Genomic DNA, 23,333 nt, shown 5'->3' with positions numbered 1-23,333 from the left:
GCGACGTCATGGGCATACAAGGGGTTAATGATGTGTAACCTATGTCCAGTGTAAACAAGTGTAAAATTAACAACATAATGAAGTAATACTATCAGAAAATGTGCCTCATTACACCACGTAAATTGCCTTTTCTTGCTACATCATTTAGTCAACCCTGCCACTTTTAACCAAAATTCTAATTTAACACTAACCATCCCTGCTGCATCGTGTTTCAAAACTACGGGCCCCTTTCAGAGGCTGTGCACCTCGGACTGTTGAACCAAGAGTGTCACAGTTGTGTTGGAATCATTTTCACATGCACGAGCAGAGAACTCACCTGGGTTTGCAAACAATAAATGTCAGCCTTCAAGCATTTGTTCATAGTGTGTTTAAAAATGGGTGTGCATTCTCCTCATTTAATGCGTTTCACACAGCCCTGTGTGCCATTCCCCCATACACTGCGTGAGATATAGGTAAGTCACCCCTACTGCAGGCCTTACTGCCCTAAGGCAGGGTGCACTATATCCCTTTTTTATTAAGGTAGTAGTGGATCATGACAACAGGTATCCTGAGGCAATTCCCCTAAAGACCACCACTGACCCTGCAGTGGTAAAGGCTTCTCTTTAGTAGTTTCTCCAGCGCTGGCTTTCCTAAGGAGGTAGTATCAGACAGAGATACAAACTTTATGTATGCATACTTAAAGCACATGTGGAGTGAGTATGGCGTGACCTATAGATTCACTACCCTATCCCATCTGCAGACACATGGGCTTGTTAACAGGTTTAACAAGACCCTAAAATATATACTTGTAACACCTGAAACCCTATAACAACATGGATGACATGGCCATGCTCATGGTTACATATGAGGAACGGGAAGCAGAGAGTGAACCTCTCTCTGACCTCCTCTCTCACAAACCTGAAGATGGATCAGTTGAAAAAGTGGTTTTGTCATACACCCTCACTGACCAGCAGCAGACTGATAGCAGGCAAGTCCTAAATCAGCTTGCTGAGCTCTTCTCCCTGACCCCTAGTCTGACTAACTGGTGTATACATGATGTGGACACTAGGGACAGACTACCAGTCAAAAATAAAATCTACAGGCAGCCTGGCCATGTCAAGGAGAGCATCAAGGCTGAAGTAAGGTGCTGGAATTGGGTGTCATTGAACCCGCAGAGCGCCCCTGGGCCAGCTCAGTTGTTTTAGTCCCTAAGCCTCATTGCCAGGGTGGAAAGAAATAAACTAGATTTCTGTGGACTATAGGGGCCTCAATGTAGTCACAGAAACTGATGCATATCCAATTCCTAGGGATGATGAATTAATTCACAGATTTAGGGCAGCCATATATCTCAATACTTTTGATCTCCCATCAAAGTACTGACAGATAGGTCTGACACCTGAATCAAAAGAGAAAGCAGCATTCTTAACACCAGATGGGCACTTGTAGTTTAGGTTAATGCCCTTTGGATTGAAAAATTCCCCTGGCACCTTCCAGAGGTTGGTGAATAAAGTCCTTGCTCGATTGGAATCCTTTAGTGCCTCTTTTGACATGGTTAGCCCCCACTTTTTGCTTGATGTCTGATGTGATTTCAAACTGTGAGTGTACTGGGCCCCTGCTAACCAGGTTCCCAGTGCCAGATATCATTCCCAAAACTGTACCAAATTGGCACAATTTCAGCCACCCTTGCAAGTCCCTAGTAAATTATATCCCTGGTGCCTATGGCATGGGTACTGAAGAGGGTCCCCGAGGACTGCAGCACAAATTGTGCCACCCCAAGGACCCCTCATCAAGACCATGCCCACTGCCATTGTAGGCTGTGTGTCTTACTGCAGAGAAAGCTGAGTCGGCATGGCACACAGCCCTGTGTGCCATGCCTCCATACACTGTATGAGATATAGGTAAGTCACCCCTACTGCAGACCTCGCTGTCCTAAGGTAGTGTGCACTATATCCCATGTGTGGACATATCTACATGGGCAGATATGACCTGCCAATATTTGAGCCATTCTTGGATATTTTAGGTGCACAGGAAAGCCATGAGTACATGGGCTGGATACTTGTCATTACTAGTTTCCTAGCTCCATGATGGCTTCATTGTACCCTAAGATGTTTGGTACCAAATATCTTGTCTCGATAAATCCTCATTGATGCCAGTGTTAGATTTATTTATAAATGCACGTAGGAGACCCTGAAAACCTACCACACACTGGTGGTGTCTCTGACTAGTCCTAGCCAGATTGTCACCACCAGAGATGTTTCTGACCTCATGGGGTGAGAGCCCGTGCTCTCAGAGGTTCGAAACAAAGCCTGCTCTGGGTGGAGGTGCTTCACACCTCCTCTAGGCTGGAATTGTCTTCCAGAGCGGGAAGCTTCAAAGGTGGTGCAGTCTTTGAAGTGCTACCCAGGCATCCCCAGATAGTGGGGGATGCCAACCCACCTGTTCTGCTCTACATTTGGTAGAAGGACAGGCGGGAAAACTAGTTAGATGAGGAGGAGTGTCCACATTCAAGCAGCACCACCCCTAAGTTGTGGCAGGCAATTTAGACACTACGTTTGAAAATCCACCATCTTGAGATGGTGGGAAAATAACCTATCAGGCCTAGAGTGGTGCCCCTTCCCACAAGAAGTGGTCACTTAGAGGGTGTAGACACCCTAAAGGTAGGTAGCCCATTGGCTACAACCGTTCTCCCCCTTTAATGCCCCTAAATTTAGTATTTAGGTGCACCCCCAGACCTCGAACCTTAGATTTGATGGACACAAAGAAGAAAAGGACCAAGAAGAGCTTCTGCCTGGTAACTGAAGCCCTACTGCAGAGAAATTGGCGCCAAACCCTGCCTGCTGCCTGAAGAACCCGACAATTGTGGTGAGCTGCTTTGCCTTGCCAGTGTGAGGACTCGAAGAACCCCGGAGAACCTCCAGTCTTTGACAAATTGCCAAAGAACCTCCTTTGGTGCAAAGGCTCTGTCCACCTGCGACAGCAGGCACTGACCCACAGACTGCGTACTTACCGAATTGCTGCTCCCCGGCGACTTTGACGCATAACTTGAACCAAAAGAATCCACTGATGGAACATTGAACCTGGCCTTGCTAACTACCAAAATCCAAGAAGTGAACCTTAAAAGTCGACTGTACGATTTTTCTATAAATGTTTGTCTTTTTCCCCCATTGATTTCAATGGTGCATAATTGCTCCCAAATGTGATTGATTGTGCAAAATCTGAAAATTCATAGCTTTAAAAGTACTTATTGTGGAATTAATTTTCTGGTCATAAAAGTTATATAAAAAACAATATTTTTTGAAAATTGTTCTGGGATTTATTCTGGAGTATGTGCCTCATTTATTGCTTCTGTGAGTACAACAAATGCTTAGCGCTACTTCTGATAAGCCTAACTGCTTGCTCACACTACCACAAATTGAGCGTTAGTATTATCTACTTTTCCCTTTGTGACCCAATAAGGGACTCACTGGACTCTCTGCACACTGTACTTTGTTTTAGTGCACTATATAGAGAGTCAGGTTCCTACATGGCCTTACATGCTCAAGATTTCTTGCCAGCCAAGACAACCACAGTCTTCCAGGTGCTCAGTGGAACCTGGAAATAAAAACCAAGCAAGACAGGAGAAAGTGAGTTTAGTAATTGGGGATCCGTTTCTTCCATAAACCATTCGGTACATAATTCCCTTCATTCAAGGGAGTGCACATCAGTAGCAGAGATTTACTAGACTTCAAGTCCCATTCCTGCTTGAAATTATCTATGTGCCAGCTAGCACATGGCGAACTACAAAGGGAAGTTTGTGGTTTGAGACAGTCACATGGTCCATAGGAACCCGAGCAAAGACTACGGGAATATAAGTCATAAACACTACTAGTACTTACAGGGACTCATTTTTAACAAAATAAACTTATTAGCTGCAACAGCTGAGGAGCAAATACAAAATGTTATAGCACTTTGTATATCATATTGGATTTGATCTAAATATATGTGTGAGATTTATTATGGCCCAGCTATGTATTTTTCTATGTAGAACTTATTCCAACCCAATGAAAGCTTTTATATCTAAATTCACCAAACGATATGGATTATATTTATAAAAACTGTCCTAAAATGATTTGTGGGGGTACCATCATTGGGCATCAGTTTACCATTCCTTATTTCACCACATACCTTCAACAGATGACTCCCGTCTAGGTTCACTTATGAATCACATTTTTAGAAAAGGCATCAGGGACTAAACATATCTGGAAAAAATGGCAGTTTAGATCAGAAGTTATGCTGTGCAACAAAGTTCCTGGTATTTAATCTCCACAAAATGGCCACTGCTTGGATGAATTAGAACACCTAATTGAATCTTTTATAAATGACACTATAATAATAACTGGAGACTTCAATATGAATTTACTAGACTCTTAAATGCTATGTCAGAAGACACCTTGGGCAATTTATACTTGATTTCGAAGCTACTATTCAAGAGCTTTAGATCAAAATGAACTGGGGAGACCACAGAATCCCTTTTGTACAATCTAGGCACTCAAAAGAGGTGAATGCACAAATATACCTCAAAAATATAACTGTGCTCTAAAGTGATCTTTTTCATAATGTAATAAAAGCTTGAGAAGACAAACTCATGATTTCTTCATTGTGTCTATATATTTAATGCACTTGGAAGAGGCAAGTTGTGCAGCGGAACCAATATGTTAGCACCAGTTGCCTCGGGGTCAGCATCAGGGTTTGCTCACCACCACCTGCAGTACTTTTGTTGGCATGGACTGTAGAGTAAATCGGCTCCCTATGGACCAATTGTAGGTCTGTGATCTAGACAGATGTGAATCTCCTCTTCCATAAGGAAGGATTAATGTCCTGCTCTGTCTACCCATCCCACCCCACCCCACATTCTCCCTGTGTTATTTTCATATATTTAATGCTATGCTCTCATTCCATTCAATAGGTGAACACTATTTCGTGGGTAAGCAGCCCTGGGGATTTAATTGGCAGCAGTTTTTTTCCATTGCAAGATCAAAAACTTCAAGGGCCTTGAGACATTTTACCTTCTGCACGAGATATTGTTCTTTGTTGACAAGACTATCCTCGGGGTCCACATACTTAGTGATTTTTGATCTCTGACCTATTTGTGCTACACTCCCGCAAGTCTCCTAAGCACTTTGGGAAATACTGAATATGTATCAGTGGATAGTCCAAACATGCAGTGCAGGTTCCATGGTGGAATTGCTCATGGCGACTTTCACTGGCCTGCACATTAATGTAATTTCCTCTGTTTTTTGTGTGTATGTTGTCTATATAAAATTGAGCCAAGCATTTAAAGAGGAAGATTCGAATAAATGTATTATAACGTTGGCTAATTAATTAGGAGTAATTTCCCTTCATCTATATGGCATATAATGCAAAATGCAAACATGTAGTTTTAGTGACATGAATCTCCATCTATTCGAACTACGACGTAGAAAAATAATTGCTCTATTTAGGCAGTCAAGGCACTGAAAATGTTCCCTTCAAGCCCCTTTTAAACATTAAAAATGCATGCATGTCAGCCAATTGATTTTCTGGCAATAAAAGGGTTGCCACTTCTGCTGCCTTTAGAAGGCTGTCATAAAAAAAAGTGTGGTAAAAATCAATTTCATAAACGTTTTAAATGTTATGCTCATAAAAAGTTACCCTGCATTCGTGGAACAGATTTCGCATTTGTCTGTGATTCTCTCTTCCTTCGCTGGAAAGCTATAGGCCACCGTGGTTGCTATGGCGCTCCACAAATATCACACAAACGTCGTGGCTAGAATACTAAATGATTAATTAGGTTTTTACATTGGTTTTTAGTGAATTAAATAGCAAAAAGCGTGTGTGTTTTAGGAAAGGTGGACTAATGAACCTCTTGCATTTGTATGGAATAGAAGAAAAAAAATAAAAAGAGGAATATACTGCTACGCGTGGAGAATTAAAACAACGACCGTCCAGGTACCTTGTATTAAGCTTTCGGAAACCGCGTCTCTTCGTTGCTTTTGCATCTGATGGAGCCGGCAGGGGCAGCGCTAGCCACGGCAGGCGCTGGGAGCCATTTGCATTCCGATTGATCGGCTCGGCATTGCTGGGAGTCAGCATGTCAACCGAGACAGGTAACAACGTGCATAAACGTGCTCCGCCGAAGAATGTTCTCGCAGTATCTACAGTTGCTCTGCATTTTAAAACAGAGTGCTCGGTGAGATGCAGTTCTTCCCCCTACTTTATGTTTAAATATTCCGCGCGGCCTATGAATAGAGATGTCTGTGCTCAAGCTGTTCATTGTGTGACCCGCCACCGTCTTTGTATTTCAAACGACTGCTGAACTATGCAATTAATAACATATCGCACCTATGCTGCAAGCTGTAGCCGCACTCTAAAACCAGCAGTGCAGGGAGCCTCCGTTTTGAGCGAAAGGATGCCAAGTTCAATCATTTCAGAAAGCAAGTGTGAAAATGGCTGGGATGCAACTGGTACAATTATCGTATGTCTGGCATCCTGTCTTCTGGTACAAATGCCAATGACTAGCGCGCCGGAGGCATTCATTTTCCTAACTAGATCTCTCTAAATGAGTGCTTGGTATAAAGGAGCTGACTACACTCAGCCAATTTGCCTTCACCAGCCTGGTGCTCATAGAAAGGGGTTTCAAACCAAAGATTGACTTTAGGATGGAAATCACTTCCTGGTGCCATTAGAAAGAAGGAAGCTTATTTAATAGGACAGGGAGCTCGCAGGAAGCTCAGACCAAGCCAGCACACAGGCCTGGACGCCTAGCTGCGATTCCCACGAGCTAGCAGCCAATGGGTGTGGGTCTGATATATAAGGGCTCCTTAATATCATAGCCAAAATATTGAGAGCAAAAACATAGACTGATAAGTAGGTATACATTTTCTGTACATTACTCCACATCTATATACCTTGAAGGTTTATGTATTCTCAAGGTAAGTAAATATGCTGTTAAAAATAGTAAATCTAAACTTCGCTATAGGCACTTACCTCGCAATATTTTTGCCCTCCATATTTTGGCTACGATGATAAGGATCACAAAACTCCCTACTCGATATGCCATAATATAACCCAGCCAATGAACAACTCGCTCTTTGATATCATGATGAGCGAAGTAATCCAGCGTTACAGACAGAGGTATGGCAGTGAACCATCTTTTTAAAAGATTGCCCAGGGGAATAACCTACGAATGCACGAGTAGTCTGTTTAAGAAAGTTATTTGGTCAATTCATCTATGCCCAAGAAGGGCTTTTTAAGGATACGGATATTACATTGATTTGACATTTTCCCAGGACTCTGCAGACAAGAGGATTATTATAGATACTTGGGTAGAAATGCACACATCGTAATCATGATGTTGTACCAATGTCACTGGACAGATTACAAAACAACATGCTACAACCCTAAGGGGAGAAACTCATTAAAAGGTGGTAACTGAATGTGGAATCGCTTTAAGCAGCAGAACTGATCAGATTGTGAAATGGCAGGTTTATTTCAACATGCATTGAACAGCTGTGCGCTGCATTGCATGTTAACTATTAGAACATTTGGATGCAAGAACATTTTTTTTACTCTAGAATACTTGGCAGTCCGTGTTTGATTTCTGGAGAAGAATTTATACAGTCAATAGCCAACTTCACGTAGTAAGACAATTCTTTGCACCAATTGGATTTGTACAATTCTAGGTGTCTGAACAATGTTCATGAAGAACATGGTACACTTCCTTACATACTTCCTATGTGCACTATCTTGCCTTCTCTGTTCACCATGGCATCATAGATTGGGATGTGGTGGAGGGTCTGTGCTTTGTTCCAAAAGCAGTTAGACCAGGGCTGAGCTTTGTGCAACACCTATTCCTACCGGGGTATCGGTCTTCTTTACTTATACTTGTATCAGCTTGACAAATATAGCCTCTGTGAAACCTACAAACGTCTGAGTTCCTATGTTCTGCTGACCAGCCTTCATGCATCATTACATAACATTCTTAATATAATTTAAGCAAAATATTGAGATTAGTTTAAAGCGATTGGTTAGGTTAGTCTGTCTCTGGCCACTCAAACATCTTGCAGACTGATTATTTCAGACTATCTGTGGCCACCAGTCACGGAGGTAATCAGGATTATAGAAACACCAGACATTTGTATGCAGCAAACATTTTCAGAAAGCGCCTGGCGAGGATTTAGTTTGTAGTGTGCATGATACATAGCATAATGCTTAAACTGCTAACCAAGATACATTTTCAGACTAGTGCACCAGTGAAGGCCATTCATTTGTAACAGGAAGTCCATATTTAGGGAATATTTATGAAAACTAATTCTAATTAATTCAATGTGCACACCCATGCCGTAAACTGCTTGAAAAACCCAAACCAATGGGTTAGATTGGTGTAGTTGTTGCTAAAACGTTATGAAATGGAAATTAACAATTGCAATTTTCCTTTCAAAGGGATTAGCAACCCACAAGATTCGTTAGTCACCACTAAGCCCAAATCCATGTACTCTGAACTCTAAAAGAAGGTCGGCCTTTTGTAGACATCAAAGTGGCTTCCAAACTTGACTAATGGCCTTGTTGGGTGCAAGATGACAATGCTAAAAGTCATTACAGCTTACTCGTAAAAAAAATCAATGCCTTCAAATAACTTCGCTTGCATAGGCTTTGCTGGAGTTTTCCTAGTTGAAGGATAGGAAATTAATTTTCGATAAGATCTTTAGACCAACATTGGATGTCTTTTTGTGTAACAAGAACAGAACTGGTAGGTCTAGAGCTGCAATCCCACAGGCCATTTTTATCAAACAAGGTGCAAAAAGAAAAAAGCCCTCTGTATGAATCCACACAAAATAAATCATGTGCCTAGCTTTATAGGTGAGAAAGCAAAAGACACACAATTGATGGACGGAATGCAGAACAAATCAGAAAATTCACCCCCAGTCAAGAGATCTGGGTTAAATCCATCATTCTTTTGCACACCGTGCCACCCCAGTTTAGACCTGGCCATATGCAAATCAGCCTTGACCCGGTGCCTCATGGGAACAGTCCAGCCCAAACTGCCAAGCCAGGTCTTCCCTTAACCAGAGACAAGCATCCTGGGACCGGTTTCAGGGTAGCACCCTTCTTCAGCCAGGCTAGCTTTAATCCAGTGGCAAAGTGAGGCGCTTTTTTCTCTGTTTATTGTTGTTCTTACCTGTAGGTTTTATTGTATTGTGTCATTGTTTTGTTGAGTTTTCTCTGTTAGCTATTATTGTGGCTTTTCTCATGTACTGACTTGGACGGGTATATGCATTTTCGCAGATTGGCTCTCTTACTATTCTGTGTGCTGGGCTCAGGTGATGTTTCTTTTTAATACCCGTGTTATTTTTTGTATCATAAATGAAAATGAAGAAAATGGATATATAATTAAGAAAAATATATTTTTGATAAAAAAAAAATCTTATAAATTCACTTTTGGTCTGTCGGTGTATTTATCCAATGGACTAGTTGCCAACATTTGATGTACTAGTGTGAGGAAAGTTTTGTTTTTTGATAAAAGGGAGCAAGGAACCCACATCTGGGCATACCCTGCCAACTAATGGCACATCTGGATTGACAATAGCCCGTGGCTCAACATCATCCTGGCTTGGTGACCTTGATGGACCACACCTACCAGCTGTCACACCACAGACAGCAGATGAGATCATATGACTGAATGTACACACATGTTGTACAATAAGGGCACTATGTGTATTAACGCATACAACATCCATACAACGCCGTGACCAGCAATAAGTCTCGCACACCTCTCTAGTTGCGGACTGGCCGAGGAAACCGGTCCTAGGATGCTTGTTTCCAGTCCAGGGAGGACCTGGCTTGAAAGTTCAGGCTGGACTGTTCGCATGAGGCACAGGACCAAGACTGATTTGCATGTGGCCAGGTCTAAACTGGGGTGGCATGGTGAGCAAAGGAGTGATGGATTTAACCCAGATCTCTTGACGGGGGTGAATGTTTTGATTGGTTCTGCACTCAGTCCATCAATTATGTGTCTCTTGCTTTCTCACCCGAATTGTGCCGGGTAAGCCAAGACATGGGTCCCCGGTTCACTGTGCCACTAGATTCAAGCTATCCTGGCTGAAGAGGGGTGAAACCCTGAAACCGGTCCTAGGATGCTTCTTTCCAGTCCAGGGAGGACCTGGACTGTTCGCATGAGGCACAGGACCAAGCCTGATTTGCATATGGCCAGGTCTAAACAGGGGTGGCATGGTGAACAAAAGTATGATGGATTTAACCCAGATCTCTTGACTGGGGGTGAATGTTTTGATTGGTTCTGCATTCCGTGCATCAATTATGTGTATTTAGCTTTATAGGTGGCCAGAGATTAACTACTACCATGTGAGGGGAATGTGGCCAGTCAGAGATTAGGCAATTGGCTAAGAGAACCTGAAAACCAGAAGTCTCAGACCTTAGGAGAGCACAAACATCCACTGAAGAGATTAGCATGGGCTGAAACCAATAACGGCGCTTCTTTGAGAGAAGAGGTCATGGTAGACTACAGTTCCTCAGCGTACTCCAGAGGGCACGATCTAGATGTGTTCTGAAGTGTGGCCCTTTTGCGTGTTTGGGTAGGTCGTAAAAATGTTGGGAAGATAAAATTCAAACCTGATGGTCAAGCGAACAATTTTGTAATTTTTACCAACAGCGGCCACCTAGTGACTCCTTTAATAGCCTCTGCTTTCTCCATGGTTTACTCTTCTCTTCCACAATACTAAAACGTTATCCACTCCCCTATCCATGCTATTTATATGTTATTTAACTAAAATGACAGTAAAGAGCACTGATCAGTGACAGAATAACTTAATTATTGCAATATCGTAGGTTTCAGCTAGTGTGGCTCAACACATGGGACAGTTGGCAATCTCTGCAACCAGGTTAACACTTTACTTGGTTAACATCCTTAGAGAGGCTGTAAATAGTGTCAGAAGAAAGACGTTTAGAGGCTACAAATGGCGATAGAGCGAGTCATTATACTATCTAATGCCAACAGATGCATACAATCCATTCCCTCACTTGGACCTCCCTCTTTGCGGAGTTCGTGAATGCACAGATTATGGTTATCACTTTGCGGGCCAATTTTGTTGTTCTTCTTTTAGCTTCATGGTTGTGTTGCGATACCAGGCAGCTGCAGCTCACCCGAGTAGAACATCTGTTCAGTTACTCCAGAAACAGCATATACAAAATGATCCTTCATACATGTACGGAATTGGCCTTAAATGAAACGATTTGGGAGCTTTGTAGTTTTGCAAGTTAACCTTATTACAGACACTGGGTAGAGACGTCTAAAATGGAGGCATGCTAATTGTAAAATGAGTCTATAATATACTTCCTATATTATTGCTTTGGGTGTTATTTTGGTTTTATTAATGTTAAAAGGACAGTCAAAAACATTTCAAAAAGGTATTTCTTTACTGTATTGACTGCAATCTTGCAAATGCTTCCGTTTCCCTCGTATCTTAATAAGTGATGTAAAAACCATTGCTAAGAAACGAACCCAGAAACCGGAAAGTAAATAATGCAGTTTACTACAGTTCGCTTCTCAAAAGAGCTGTTTAAGAATGTGTCATCTGCCCTCATCACAGCACTGGGACAGCCTTTTGCAGTGTACATTGAGTGGTTGGTACTCTTTACAGTTTACCCAAAAGATCCTTTTCTGGCTTATTGGAAAAGCAAAATCCGGACTTCAACTTTCAGGCATTGTAGATGTGACTTAAGTAGCTTACAACTCCACTAAGCACAATGGTAGTACTGCAGCCCTTGTGTGAATATTTAGACAAGTGATTTTACCATACACCACCTTCAAAGGATAAGCAGGACAATGATCTCCAACACCCTTTGTGCCACCCCCCACACAGAAATAAGGACTGCTTATGGCCATTTAGCACTTAATTTGATTAATGATTGGTAGATTTAATTGGTGCATCATAACGAGTACCATACTGTTTGCATATAAATCCATCGGACTAGACTATAAATTATTCACGTTCTGGCAAACAAATAAGATGTTTGCGTTCTTCAAAATCCATACGTGGAATAATGGCTTCTTTTGATTGGTTATTAAATGAAAATATTATGCAATATTGTGCCCAGTTGTTAGTGCTGTAGCTGACCCAGACGTATTGCTTGAAGAGAAACAGAACAAGTAAACTCCCAATAATTAAAAGAAAACCACACTACAAAGGTGCTAAGAATTTGTTTTTATGTTATTCCAATAAAAAATACATTCATACAGAAATATAACAATCTTGCAAAAACAATTTCAAATAAAATCTTGAAAAACAATTTTTTTTTTTTTTTACAAAAATCTTACAAAGATTCTTCAGATAACAGGGTGCTTCCAAACAAAAAAAGAACTTTCAACAATAGAAACATTTTTTATTTATTTTTGTTGTTTTTATAACGTAAAGCAAATGCTTTATGTTTACCAGCTTGGCTGAGGCTCAGTTATCACCTGGACAGTGTGTACTAACTCATCACGAAAATTACAGGCATTTTGACACAGTGCGCAACTCCACCCTGCCCATAGAAACCCAGAGGCCTTTCCACAAATGAAACAAGCCGGTGCAAGTTTTGTTTGTGTTTACCCTCTCGAGATTAGGTAAGCATTACAAGGGGGATTTTGAAACACCAGTCAGACTGCTTCTCAAAAGGAAGATCTTTCCAAACTTGCACAACTGGTTTACCTTTCAAAACCTGCATCTACTCAAATAGGTTAAAGACGTTGTTGGCGCATATTTTGAGCAAAATAACTAACTTGTTGTGTGGAAATGTACTTGGTTGTAGAATGCACTGCTTTGTAGGTCTTGGGCCTGTGTACTAGCTGGTTTTCTTTATACGACCAAGCGATATTGTACTAATGTGTGCAAAACATCCTGCCATTCAGCAGCCAAGAGGGTTGTACAATCAACAAATCAATGAACAGGTAAAAAAAATGTAAACCAATCATCATTTACGTCAGAGATTATTTGTGTACGTTTCCATCTTTGAACTGAAAGACACCCCTAACTCTCGATTTAAATAAAATATATAATTATAAAAATATATACTACTGTCTTCTTTCTAAAGCTCGATTACAATACTGTGATGAGGCTAATTGCCATTGGTTCCATAGGTATATGCCTCCGCTCATTCTTCTTGGTCTAGATATACAATGCTTCAGAGGATGATGGCAGTTAGAGATTGTAGTGTGAGGGCATACATCCAAAATCATGCTCCCCACATAATACTCTATTGCATGCTAAGCATAGACATATGTAGATTTTCAAACTGTGAATTATGTATGTCAAAAGTAAAGTCAAGATTTCTGTACCTATAGTCTACATAAACATATTCTTTTTACAATTTAAGTGCAAAATGTAAGTATCAAATCAGTGTGCAAGGTCAATGTAAAAAAATATGGAAGAGAACAGGTGTATTTTATACATTGTACTTGCAAAGAGACAAAAACTTTCTGAAGTAACTTGAATAATCAAAGAGTGACATGCTCTAGAGTTCTTGCATGTTAAAGGGTCAAATATATATATTTTTTTAATGGGTGGACATGAAGGGAATTATTTCTCTTGCACATTTGACACAGTACCCTTCCAGGTGACAAAGGAGCCTTAATAAAGCTTGCATCTCCTATACCCCTGTATAAGACCCTCCACAAGAGAAGGTCACTTGCATAAGGCACCATTATTAAGGACAACAGTGCATTAAACTGCTAGAAAACCAGAAATTAGTCCTCAAGGCATAAATAAGAGAAATTAGCTGCATGAGAAAATCAGTTTTAAGCAATAGTGGTGTTATCCACCCAACAGAAAGTTATCCATGTTCCGTACATAGTATTGTAACATCAGACCAATTGTATCATAGCTGCTCTTGTACTGGTATCAAAACTGCTGTCTTGATTAAAGAATGAAAAGTGTATAGTTCCCCAGAACCATGCAATACCTTTCTATTATAATGAAAAGTTATAGGTGTGTTATATTTGTAAATACACAGCTTATACAATGGATTACAAATGAGCTTTGTAGCATGTAAAACAAGCTACTTGACACATTGCACGTTTAATAGCTGCACCAGACACCAAAAGCTCCTCTCACACGGGAAAAGGGGCCATCTCCACTCAGGGTTCCCAACCTTGTTTTCCATTCTTCTAAGGGGTCGAACCCCTCTGGAATTGATTGGTGGTTGTCCCATCTTGAAGTTTGACCTTCCATACAAACATTCAGGCCATGTTTTCCTCTTTCCCTTACTTCAAACTCTAGTTCCTCAGCATACAGTCACTACTAGCTCCTCGTTTTCATATACAGTCACCCAGTCAATAACATTCTCAGTGCACATGCTCACGGCAGAGGCTTAGGAGCCACTCAGAAGGTTAGGTACCACTACGGTACAAGTCCAGGAAGCCCTAGACATCACGCACCACTGCTGCTATGCCGCTTCTTACATGGTTTCATTAGCCCTCCGAAGACCTTCAAAGAAGAAAGGTCCTGAAGGCCACTGGGTAGGGTGCAAATTGGCATGCTTTGGCTGGAACACGCATCCCTCCTCACAAGGCAGTACAACCTTGAAGCTGCTTAGCTCACACACTTCACCTGCTGACCAACTCAGAGGTGTCTTTTCATGTGAAGGGCAAGATGGTCAGACCTGGAAAAACACCTAGAAAAAGAAAATTACAATGTTTATTACTATTTGTTTCATGTAGGAAAAATAAAGAGACTATTGGTGGAAGGGGGTGGGTGCAAGGAGCACATAGCCTCATTCCTTGATTTGACTACAAGTAATAGTTTTATACCTGATAAGGGCAACATATTAAACTTTAGGTTCCCAATTTTATGCATTCCACTGTACTGTGACTGCATTTATTCCTCAGTTACTAACCTGGACGAGGTGTTGAAGCACTGTGCAGCAAGTAGCACACTAACCGGAATCCAAGGGCAGTGGTTATTGGGATTAGCCTTTGGCCCTTAAGGAAACCAATCCATGCATGTACATCCATTTGTTTCAGTTTTATCGAAGTAATAGCAGTAAGGGGGTTATCACTAGTGGGGGTACATGAGCTCATGTAAATGGTTTTATTGGATGAACAGACAGGCTAGAGAACTTCAATACTGATTGTTTGCATGGATATAGTTTTAAAGGATCGGTTGTGAGCTATGAAATTAGTGTGGGCAATTTGCATAGATACAGTGTGTATTAAGGCAGTCATGCAACTTATAGTAGGCTATACTCAGACAAAGCACGGAGAGGATGGAAGCTGAGGAATGGATCCATTCACAGGAAGGAGAGTAGAGTGAAATAAATAATTTTAAGTTAAGATCAATTTTTTATACAGGTTTTTGGGGTTTTCTGAGATCGTTTCAATATGAAGCTGTAAAATTATAGAAAGACTAGTACTGCAATACTTTATATTGCTTCTTCTAGTAGCGGTTAGAATACCTTCCTACTGCAACAAAAGTAGATCTAGTTTTGCATGGGATAAATGAGTAAGACACTCATTTGAAGATTTGGTATTACAATGTGCCATATCATAATTTTATTACGCATCTAACTAAATGATTAACTAAATGGTCCATTGTTTGAAATTGCATATTTCCTGCTGTCACTTCAGGTGTAAACCAATATTGCACATGCACAAAAACCAACACCCTTCCACCTCCTGCTGAATTGAAAGAAGGCATGTGGTTAGGGACTCTTTGACATGCAGTATCACATACACACACAAATATACATACCTGTCACAGTGAGCACACTTAAAAGGTTTGGCACCAGTGTGTTTTCTGAAGTGTCTAGTTAACTCGTCACTCCTTGCAAAACGCCACTGACAACCATCCCAGGAACACCTATAAGGCTTTTCACCTGCAATGAAGAAGGTCATGGCATTACAAAAGTGGCAATTACCTTCATCCTTACATACTATACAACTAAACATGGGACTGAGAAGGGCTGTTGTGTAGCCATCTCTTGGTACATTGTAAGACCTTAATAATCAAATCTATAAATAAGACTGAAGGGAGCACGTGCAGGAGATTTCTCCAGAAAGCGTTTTGCAAAAACACAAGTTTCCAAAACAAATCTGAATGCAAATGCAATTGTATACCTGGAGCAAATATTTTTTTTTTTGGGGGGGGGGGGGGGGCAGAGGTGGGGGAAATACACAAACACTATTACAGCCATAAAACAAAAATATCAAATCAATAATAACATTCTAAAGAAGTTGTGGTAAGTTGTAGTGCAACTATAAATAGTAAGAAAAAACAACGCAACTACCATCTTAATCAGATGGATAACTCAGCAAAAGTAATGCCATCTCGTTCAGGTCGTAAACATAGTGGCCATGTGCAAGATTCTTGCATTTGCTAGATGTACAATCCTGTCAAACACCAAACTGAATTATATCCATTAGTACTACTGTTATCTGTCTTGCACCTCCGAGTGGGGCCCCAAACAAGTCACACAATGTTAGTCACCGTCATACTATATTTTTTGGTTCGTCACCTTATTTATTAAGGACATTAGGGTACAATTCCTTACACTTCTGGATTCATCCTTTTGATTCCTGAACAGAGTTCAATGTATGATTTGAAGATTATAGGATCTAATATTGTTCAGATGAAACAGCCTTTGTTGCAAAGAAGATGGAGTCCTCTGTATTCAATGGGATGGTGTGCAACAGGCCAGCTGTAATGTATTTGGCAGTAGCATGCTGGGAAATCTGCACGACGTTACTGTTGCAGTGATTGTAGCCAATGAATCACCATTGTATGTTAAGCATTTTAAGGAGGCATGCAGTGTCTATTTTATAAGAGAATATAGGGACAGTGTTACATGTCCTGTTACTCAGAGTGGGCTATTTGAAGGACCATAAGCAAATGCCCATTTGTGCAAGAAAGGTTACTGTGACATCTGAACATCTAACATGGCTAAGCAATTTTGCAGGTATTTTAGGCACTGCGCTGGCTCAGGCGATTGGAATTAGGTCATAGAAGTTGAAGCAGAGTAGGTTCACCGTCTGGTGCATGGTTCACTATTCTCCAAATTACTTCACAAAATAAATATTTTCAAAAATTCATAGTAGCGGAAAAGTAAAGATGTTCTCTGTTCATGACCATCATATTTCGTTGGTAAGAAGTCAAAAGATTGGACAAATTGAAAACCTGAAATGCAATATGCAATCCAACAATTTGCAAGTACATCTCATCTATGTCCAACAAGCAATGTTTTACTCATGATTGGAATGGTGAATCACCAAATAAACTAAATGGAAAAGGAGCCACTGTAATCAGTCAACCAAAAATGTGGTTTAAGGTTACATATTGGCAGAAACAGTCTAAATAACTATGAAAGTTACACACATGCAACTCAAACATTCCAGATCCAATTCACTGCCAAAGCAGGCCTCCCATGTGTCATTTCATGTGGGCTAAGTGCAGTCTACAGTGCATGACTTGCCAAAGCAAATTAACATTCTCTCATAGCAAAACATTCCTGTAGCAGTCAAAATTTTAGTTACCCCAAAGCTTGACAAGATTTTACCATCCAACATTCAGTCTGTTCCAGTGTCTGATTCTAGTAGAGATAACACAGCCTTGCGGGTTTTGTAAGTAGGAATATTTCAGAGATCACAAAAGTTCGATTTTCCAGTAAAGGTGCATTTTGCCCCCATAAAATACTAAATAACTGTAAGGACAAAGGTATGGGTACATTGTTTTTTGCAACAGCAAGATCATAAACATAATTGTGTGCCAGAGGTTTCTAATCATAGCCCAATAAGAATCACAATGTACTCTGGTATGTAAAAAAAAAAATGCCATTGACAATCTACATGCATGACATAACTATGGAGAACCACCTCTGACTACCAAGGTCATGTGATCCTCACATCTACAGATTACTGTATTCCTATTATAACCACAAAGATGTGTGTTGACACTTAAACAGTATTTCATTTTACATAAGCTTTCCAACTCAAGTAATGTGTCCGATTGTTAGGCCTGCATGTACCCAACACGTTTGTTATGGAGTCATTCACATTTTTCTTCCATCCACTACAGCATACAGCTTGAATCAATTGGTTTTCCCACTTCAGCCATTGGTTAACTTTACTATGAGTGACAGCATTCAGCCTATTCACACAAAGCAAATCAGACAATGCAGTTCCCTATAGCATAGCAATGTGTGTTTGAGGCCAACTAAATATTTTTGCTTTTAGCTTCTGTGTTTAAGATTGATTATTGTTGGCAAAGCTGCCAGACTCAAGTTTTGCATAGATCATGACAAAATAAAACAAAGCATTGACTATGTCAAACGTCTGGCCCCCTACGCCAGATTTACTGGCTTTGCCAGTGCTTGTTGTTATAATAATTGTACATGCAGTCAGGAGTGGGTGTTTATAATCTAATCTACTCAATGTGCAAAATGATATACAGTAGGAATATTGTGTAAAATACAATAAAAACACTGTTGGATACTTGAGGGAGGACAGCAGGGGAGAGCACAATTGTTCTTAATAGGAGTCTCTTTCAATCTAACAAAGAGATGGGCAACAAATGAACCTAGTTCATAGCCTAGATATAATGGATTAGCATAGCTTTGGTTTTAATTAAATGTGCTAGCCATTCAGAGGCGTGTTCTGCCTCGTAAATGGGAAAAGAAATAGGGAAATGTCATTTCCTACTCAGACTGAGAAACTGAAGCATTCCCATTGCATTAAAAATTAAGTTTCGAATTGAGTACATTATCAAAAAAGATCTTTAGACAGTGAGTAGGCAAAAAAAAAAAAAACCTCAACACTTCTATTTTTCCTTTATAAAAAAAAAAAAAAAAAAAAAAAAAAAAAAAAGTTCCTGTGTATTTAGCTACCCTGGTAGTCACCGATTCTTGTACAGTTAATTATTTGTATTTTTAAATAAAACCTCAGTTTAACCTTTTAAAGTATTTCTCAACTCTGAGCAGTTGAAAGTAAGCACTTGAGTTATAGGTACCGCTGTAGAAAATGTTAACTCAAATGAACCCAATTCCCAGTGGTCGATTTCTCTTAAAAGCAAACATGTGTTCTTAACTTTAAAGAGGCCAGAGGCTTCCTTTGGAACATTAGGTAATTTCAAACGATTGCCATTCATCTATGGCCAGAGCTAGGGAGGCCTTTGTACTTCAAGGGTTTTTCACAGTGAAAGAATGAGGAAGTGATGCATTTTCATGATGGTTAACTTATGGTACGATTACATCATCTGCATGCTCTGGGCTCTCACAGGGGTTGAGCAAGGTGGCACAATAAATTAGGATATACTCAATGTTTCTTTTCAATACTAACCTGTGTGAGTGCGCTCATGTGCTTTCAAGTGTGAACTTTTAGTGTAAACTTTCCTACAGCCATTAAATAGACATCTGTGGACGCGCCTTCTTCCATCTGGTGAACTGTCCCCATTGAGTGAACTACATTTGTCATCAGTCATTCCCACAGATTCAAGAAGGCTGTGCTCCGGGGAGTGCAGCTCCCCACACACACTATTCCAGAGTTGAGAAGGTTCTTTGCCCAGTTCAGGGGAGGATGGAGGAGTAGAAGCAACTGAGGAACATACATTTCCTGAATTGGCTAGAGCGTCACTAATTGGGTCAGAGGTAAACATAGTGGTGGTTGGCGAAAGTTCTTCTGAGCTGTCCGAAGACTCGCTGCCAACATCAGAATTCAGACTGCTGGTCTCCAAGCTCAGCTGATCCTGATTTTCCTCCTTTGGAATGAGTGTACTTGCACTTTTGAGATCACAATCCTCCTTTTTTTCACACGCCAGTATCAATTTGGTCCAGAGATCCTCTTCTCTTTCAAATTTAAATTCAGACGCTGTCACATAGCAAGGCTCACTTTGAAGGTACCGCTCCAATTCCAGGCATGTCTGTAAGAAAGCACAGAAGAAATAAATGTACAAACATTTTGTAAGTGGAAGACCATTCCTAATCCTCTTACTGCTGTAGGGATAAGGCATCAGAAACATGCAGGCATGGCATCACCCAGTCACCAGACAAATATGAAATGTGGGCAATAGGAGGACCGACCACCATTTTAAAAACAACCACATTCACCTAAAGAGTCTGGGATAGTATGGAGCAACACAAACCAGCTACAACGGTAAGAGCAGACGTGTTCAAAACAGCATTACAGATCTTCCTACTTTCATTTGAGTATGCAACATACCAGGTATTAATGGCTGCATATTGGACAAAAGAATACGTTTTAATGGAGATGGGATTGTGTAAAAATGCTTTAAACAACGTACTCGAGAATGAAATGTGCTTTTGTATTGTAGGGAAAGACGATTACAATCAGGCCATAACCCAAAAATAGTATACAGTACGGCCACATAAAAGGAGCAAATATATGCATGAGGAACTCCGCATGAACAGTCACCAAAGCTCATGCAGTGTGGCCTGACAGACAGTTAAATTAAGAACAGTGTCACGTCTTTGAGAAACAGCACACAAAGCCACATTCTAGTATGGTTGCAAGGAGCTGACAGCCTGCATTCAGGCCCATCAATGGAAGGGCTCATAACCACCCATTTCCTGTCTATGAGAACGCAACCTACCAGACTTTCAAAGAATGCCACTACCAAGTGCACTGGCATACAGCACGCTGCCCAGGCTACACTTGTGGCAGCCACAGGAACAGGGCAGGCCCCCAATCATCTCACTAGAGGAAAGGGAAGTTTCAGAAAAGGGATGTGCTTTTGTAAAGGATGTAAAAAGAGGAAATTCCTGCTGCGAATACCACAATGAGCAAGAACTGTATCTACTGACCAATCGTGCAAGAGTATGAGTCACAAAGGCAATTTCTTTCACTCAGTGCCAAGAGATACTTCCCTTAAAACTCAGATGGTCAGCTAAAAATAAAAAATGAAAATCGGTTAGCGTGCGAGCTCAGTGAAACGTCGTGTTCTCTAAAATGGCTGAAACAGAGCTGGTCGGGCAACATATTCACTGTGTGCAAGTATAAAGTACTGCCCTTGCTTAAGTGTCCATGGAGAAATTGTTGAATCCTTAAGTGTGTCATGGTGAGTCACGCTTGCACAAGGTGCTCACAGCAACACTGGGGGTCGGGATTTTAGAAAACATGTACGCTTGGTATGAAATCTCCCCCTGCACGCCAGCAAATGTCCCCTCTGCCCATGCCTTATTTTAGCAGAGATCAAACGCCAACGCGACCACATAGCTCGCAGGCAATGCCTATCTAACATACCATGCATATTTCTCATGCTGTCTGCAATGCAACTGGGAGTTTCGCTCGGATCATATTCCTTGCATGCCTCACACCGCCTGCTAAATGCAGACAACTGCAACCAGTGCAAAAAATAAATGTGGCACAGAAGGACTAGGAAACAGCTACGAGTTACAAAGCCTATTTACCTACAAAGGCAGTGACAACTGGATTTGTCTGTATGGGTCTACATTTCAGAGAATAAAGAGAAGGGAATTCTTTCTAAATGCTCACAGTGAACTCAATCCAAAATCCCCATTATGCAGATTACCATGAAAGACAGAAAAAAAAGCTCCGTGAGAGTTTTAAATCAGTCCAGAGGCTGCTAGGAGCCAAGGCTGGCACTGTGCCCAGCTCCCGAATGCCTTGAAGGAAACAACTTGGGATCTATTGCAATCGCGTACCATGGAGCTGTCTCTCTGAAAGGTGGGGGTGGGGGGCATACAATTAAGTAGGCATGCCGAGATTACAACACTTTGCGTTTCTGACCTTCTTCAAACATCCCTGCCCCTATGTAACAAACAAGCAGTCGCCTGATCGTGGTAATTCTGTTTGTTAGGGGTAAACATCACTGTGTATGCATGACACAAGAGCTCCGTCTTGCAATCAATACAGCAAGACAATAGCAAATCCAATTAAACTCTGGTGATGCGATCACCTAGAGGGGGGGGGGGGATACAATGTCTTTTACGGTGGAATGCTTAAGGCAGTGGGGATAATCACTGTCTGCTCCCAGCTAACCCAGGCAATTCACAACGCGTGACATTTCATGTCAGATGACTGACTGTCTGAAAGGAAGCTATTCTACCCCTCAAAAAAAAAAAAACATGTGACGTTTTAAAGTAGCACAAAAGCATCCAAAGAGAAGGTACAGAGTGCCGCAAATTCAATTACATTCCCACTGTCGGCATAGAATTCAGATGAGTACTTTTATATGCAACCACAACAACAACAAATTTTCTTTAGAACAGAGAAAGAATTAAAAATATTAAATTTAAAGCATGAAATGTTAGCTTTTGAGAGGACACTCCACCCAACCCCTTTCCGAAAGTGGAGTAGTTGGAAGGAAAGGACTCTCACTACCAAAATGGAAGTTAAAGAAAAAAAAAAATCTTGGCTGAAACAAGCTCAAATGACAAGCCCCAGCTGCGCAGCTTGGATCCTGGACAAGCATTAAGTTTACCACTGGCAGCAGCACCGAGCACAGGGATAGCACAAGTCAGCCACGGTTTCTCAGCGTGCTGCACTGTCATTTTCTGCTGCTTGCAAACATAAAGGCTACCCGTGACAGAACATTTTCAGGAGCCTCAGATGTCTCAGCTGGGTGACCCTTCTCCAAACGCACAATTACCCAAAGAAGCGAAGGCCATAGCTGCGCATGTAAATAGGCACAACATTGGATCGTCTCTGTACCATTATCGAGTGCAATAAATGTTGACACTGTGGCAACAGTTAAATCTTCAAGAGCAACGCCATGAAAATAAACTTTCATTTACCTGTTGCCAGTATTCTTCCAGAGACGGTAAAGCGGAGAAGTACCCAGTGTCGTGCACAATCTGAAGCTCCTGGAAGATGCTGCACATTGGTAGAACATCCATGGTCAATTAAAACGTCCAAATATATATTTAAAATATATTTATTAAAATCCCTGGAAAATCCTCAGAAGGCCAAAAGAAACGAGTCTCATGCAAATGTCATTGCAGTTAAAAACAAGAGTCGAAAGATAGACTTCTGTCCTGTCACCAAGAGAACCCGCGGAGAGCCTACAATATTTGCAAACACTGAACTGGCTGCAAATGTAAACCTCTGCAAAACTTCCCTATTCAAACCTTCAAGGCAAGCCTCCCCCGCGTGACCACATTAGCCTGGCTCTGGAGCCTCTGCCAATCGCCGACGCCGCGCAGGGGCCGTGCTCCTATGATGTCAGCCCCGTCCAACCGCTGAGCAGAGCACATTTGGAGAAGCTCTGGCGTGACGACACCTTCCGTGTGGAGCTCAGCTAATGGACCGATTCGAAATCTAGACAGACTGGATTGGCAGCCGCTCGGCGGCTATTTTTAGCAGCGTATATAAGGCGTTT

At 41.2% G+C, this 23,333-nt stretch overlaps 1 protein-coding gene across 2 annotated transcripts; it reads right to left on the bottom strand.

Moving 5' to 3' along the window:
- Window positions 1-12,200: 12,200 nt before the first annotated feature.
- KLF6 (KLF transcription factor 6) lies at window positions 12,201-23,091 on the bottom strand. Of its 2 annotated transcripts, none has more exons than XM_085631895.1 (4): window positions 22,750-23,091; window positions 19,316-19,895; window positions 15,738-15,861; window positions 12,201-14,661 (listed from the first exon to the last, which is right to left on the bottom strand). In XM_085631895.1, the coding sequence occupies exons 1-4, from the start codon at window positions 22,849-22,851 to the stop codon at window positions 14,610-14,612; spliced, it is 858 nt and encodes a 285-aa protein (XP_085488021.1). In that variant the 5' UTR covers window positions 22,852-23,091; the 3' UTR covers window positions 12,201-14,609. The 2 variants fall into 2 exon arrangements, with proteins under 2 accessions (XP_085488021.1, XP_085488022.1); XM_085631896.1 differs by lacking the exon at window positions 22,750-23,091 and adding an exon at window positions 20,586-20,696.
- Window positions 23,092-23,333: the final 242 nt, after the last annotated feature.

This window comes from Triturus cristatus, chromosome 10 (assembly GCF_964204655.1).
Source record: "Triturus cristatus chromosome 10, aTriCri1.1, whole genome shotgun sequence".
NCBI classification, from domain to species: domain Eukaryota; kingdom Metazoa; phylum Chordata; class Amphibia; order Caudata; family Salamandridae; genus Triturus; species Triturus cristatus.
Note: the sequence above shows the minus strand (reverse complement) of the source record. Positions and strands in the feature narration are given on the sequence as shown.

Excerpts from the sequence above, each read along its gene's own strand:
- KLF6 (XM_085631895.1), bottom strand. The coding sequence starts at position 22,851 with ATGGATGTTCTACCAATGTGCAGCATCTTCCAGGAGCTTCAGATTGTG. Across the intron at positions 19,896-22,749 it reads TGGAAGAATACTGGCAACAG|ACATGCCTGGAATTGGAGCG; the intron begins GTAAATGAAAGT and ends GCTTTCTTACAG. Across the intron at positions 15,862-19,315 it reads ACATGAGCGCACTCACACAG|GTGAAAAGCCTTATAGGTGT; the intron begins GTTAGTATTGAA and ends TCTTCATTGCAG.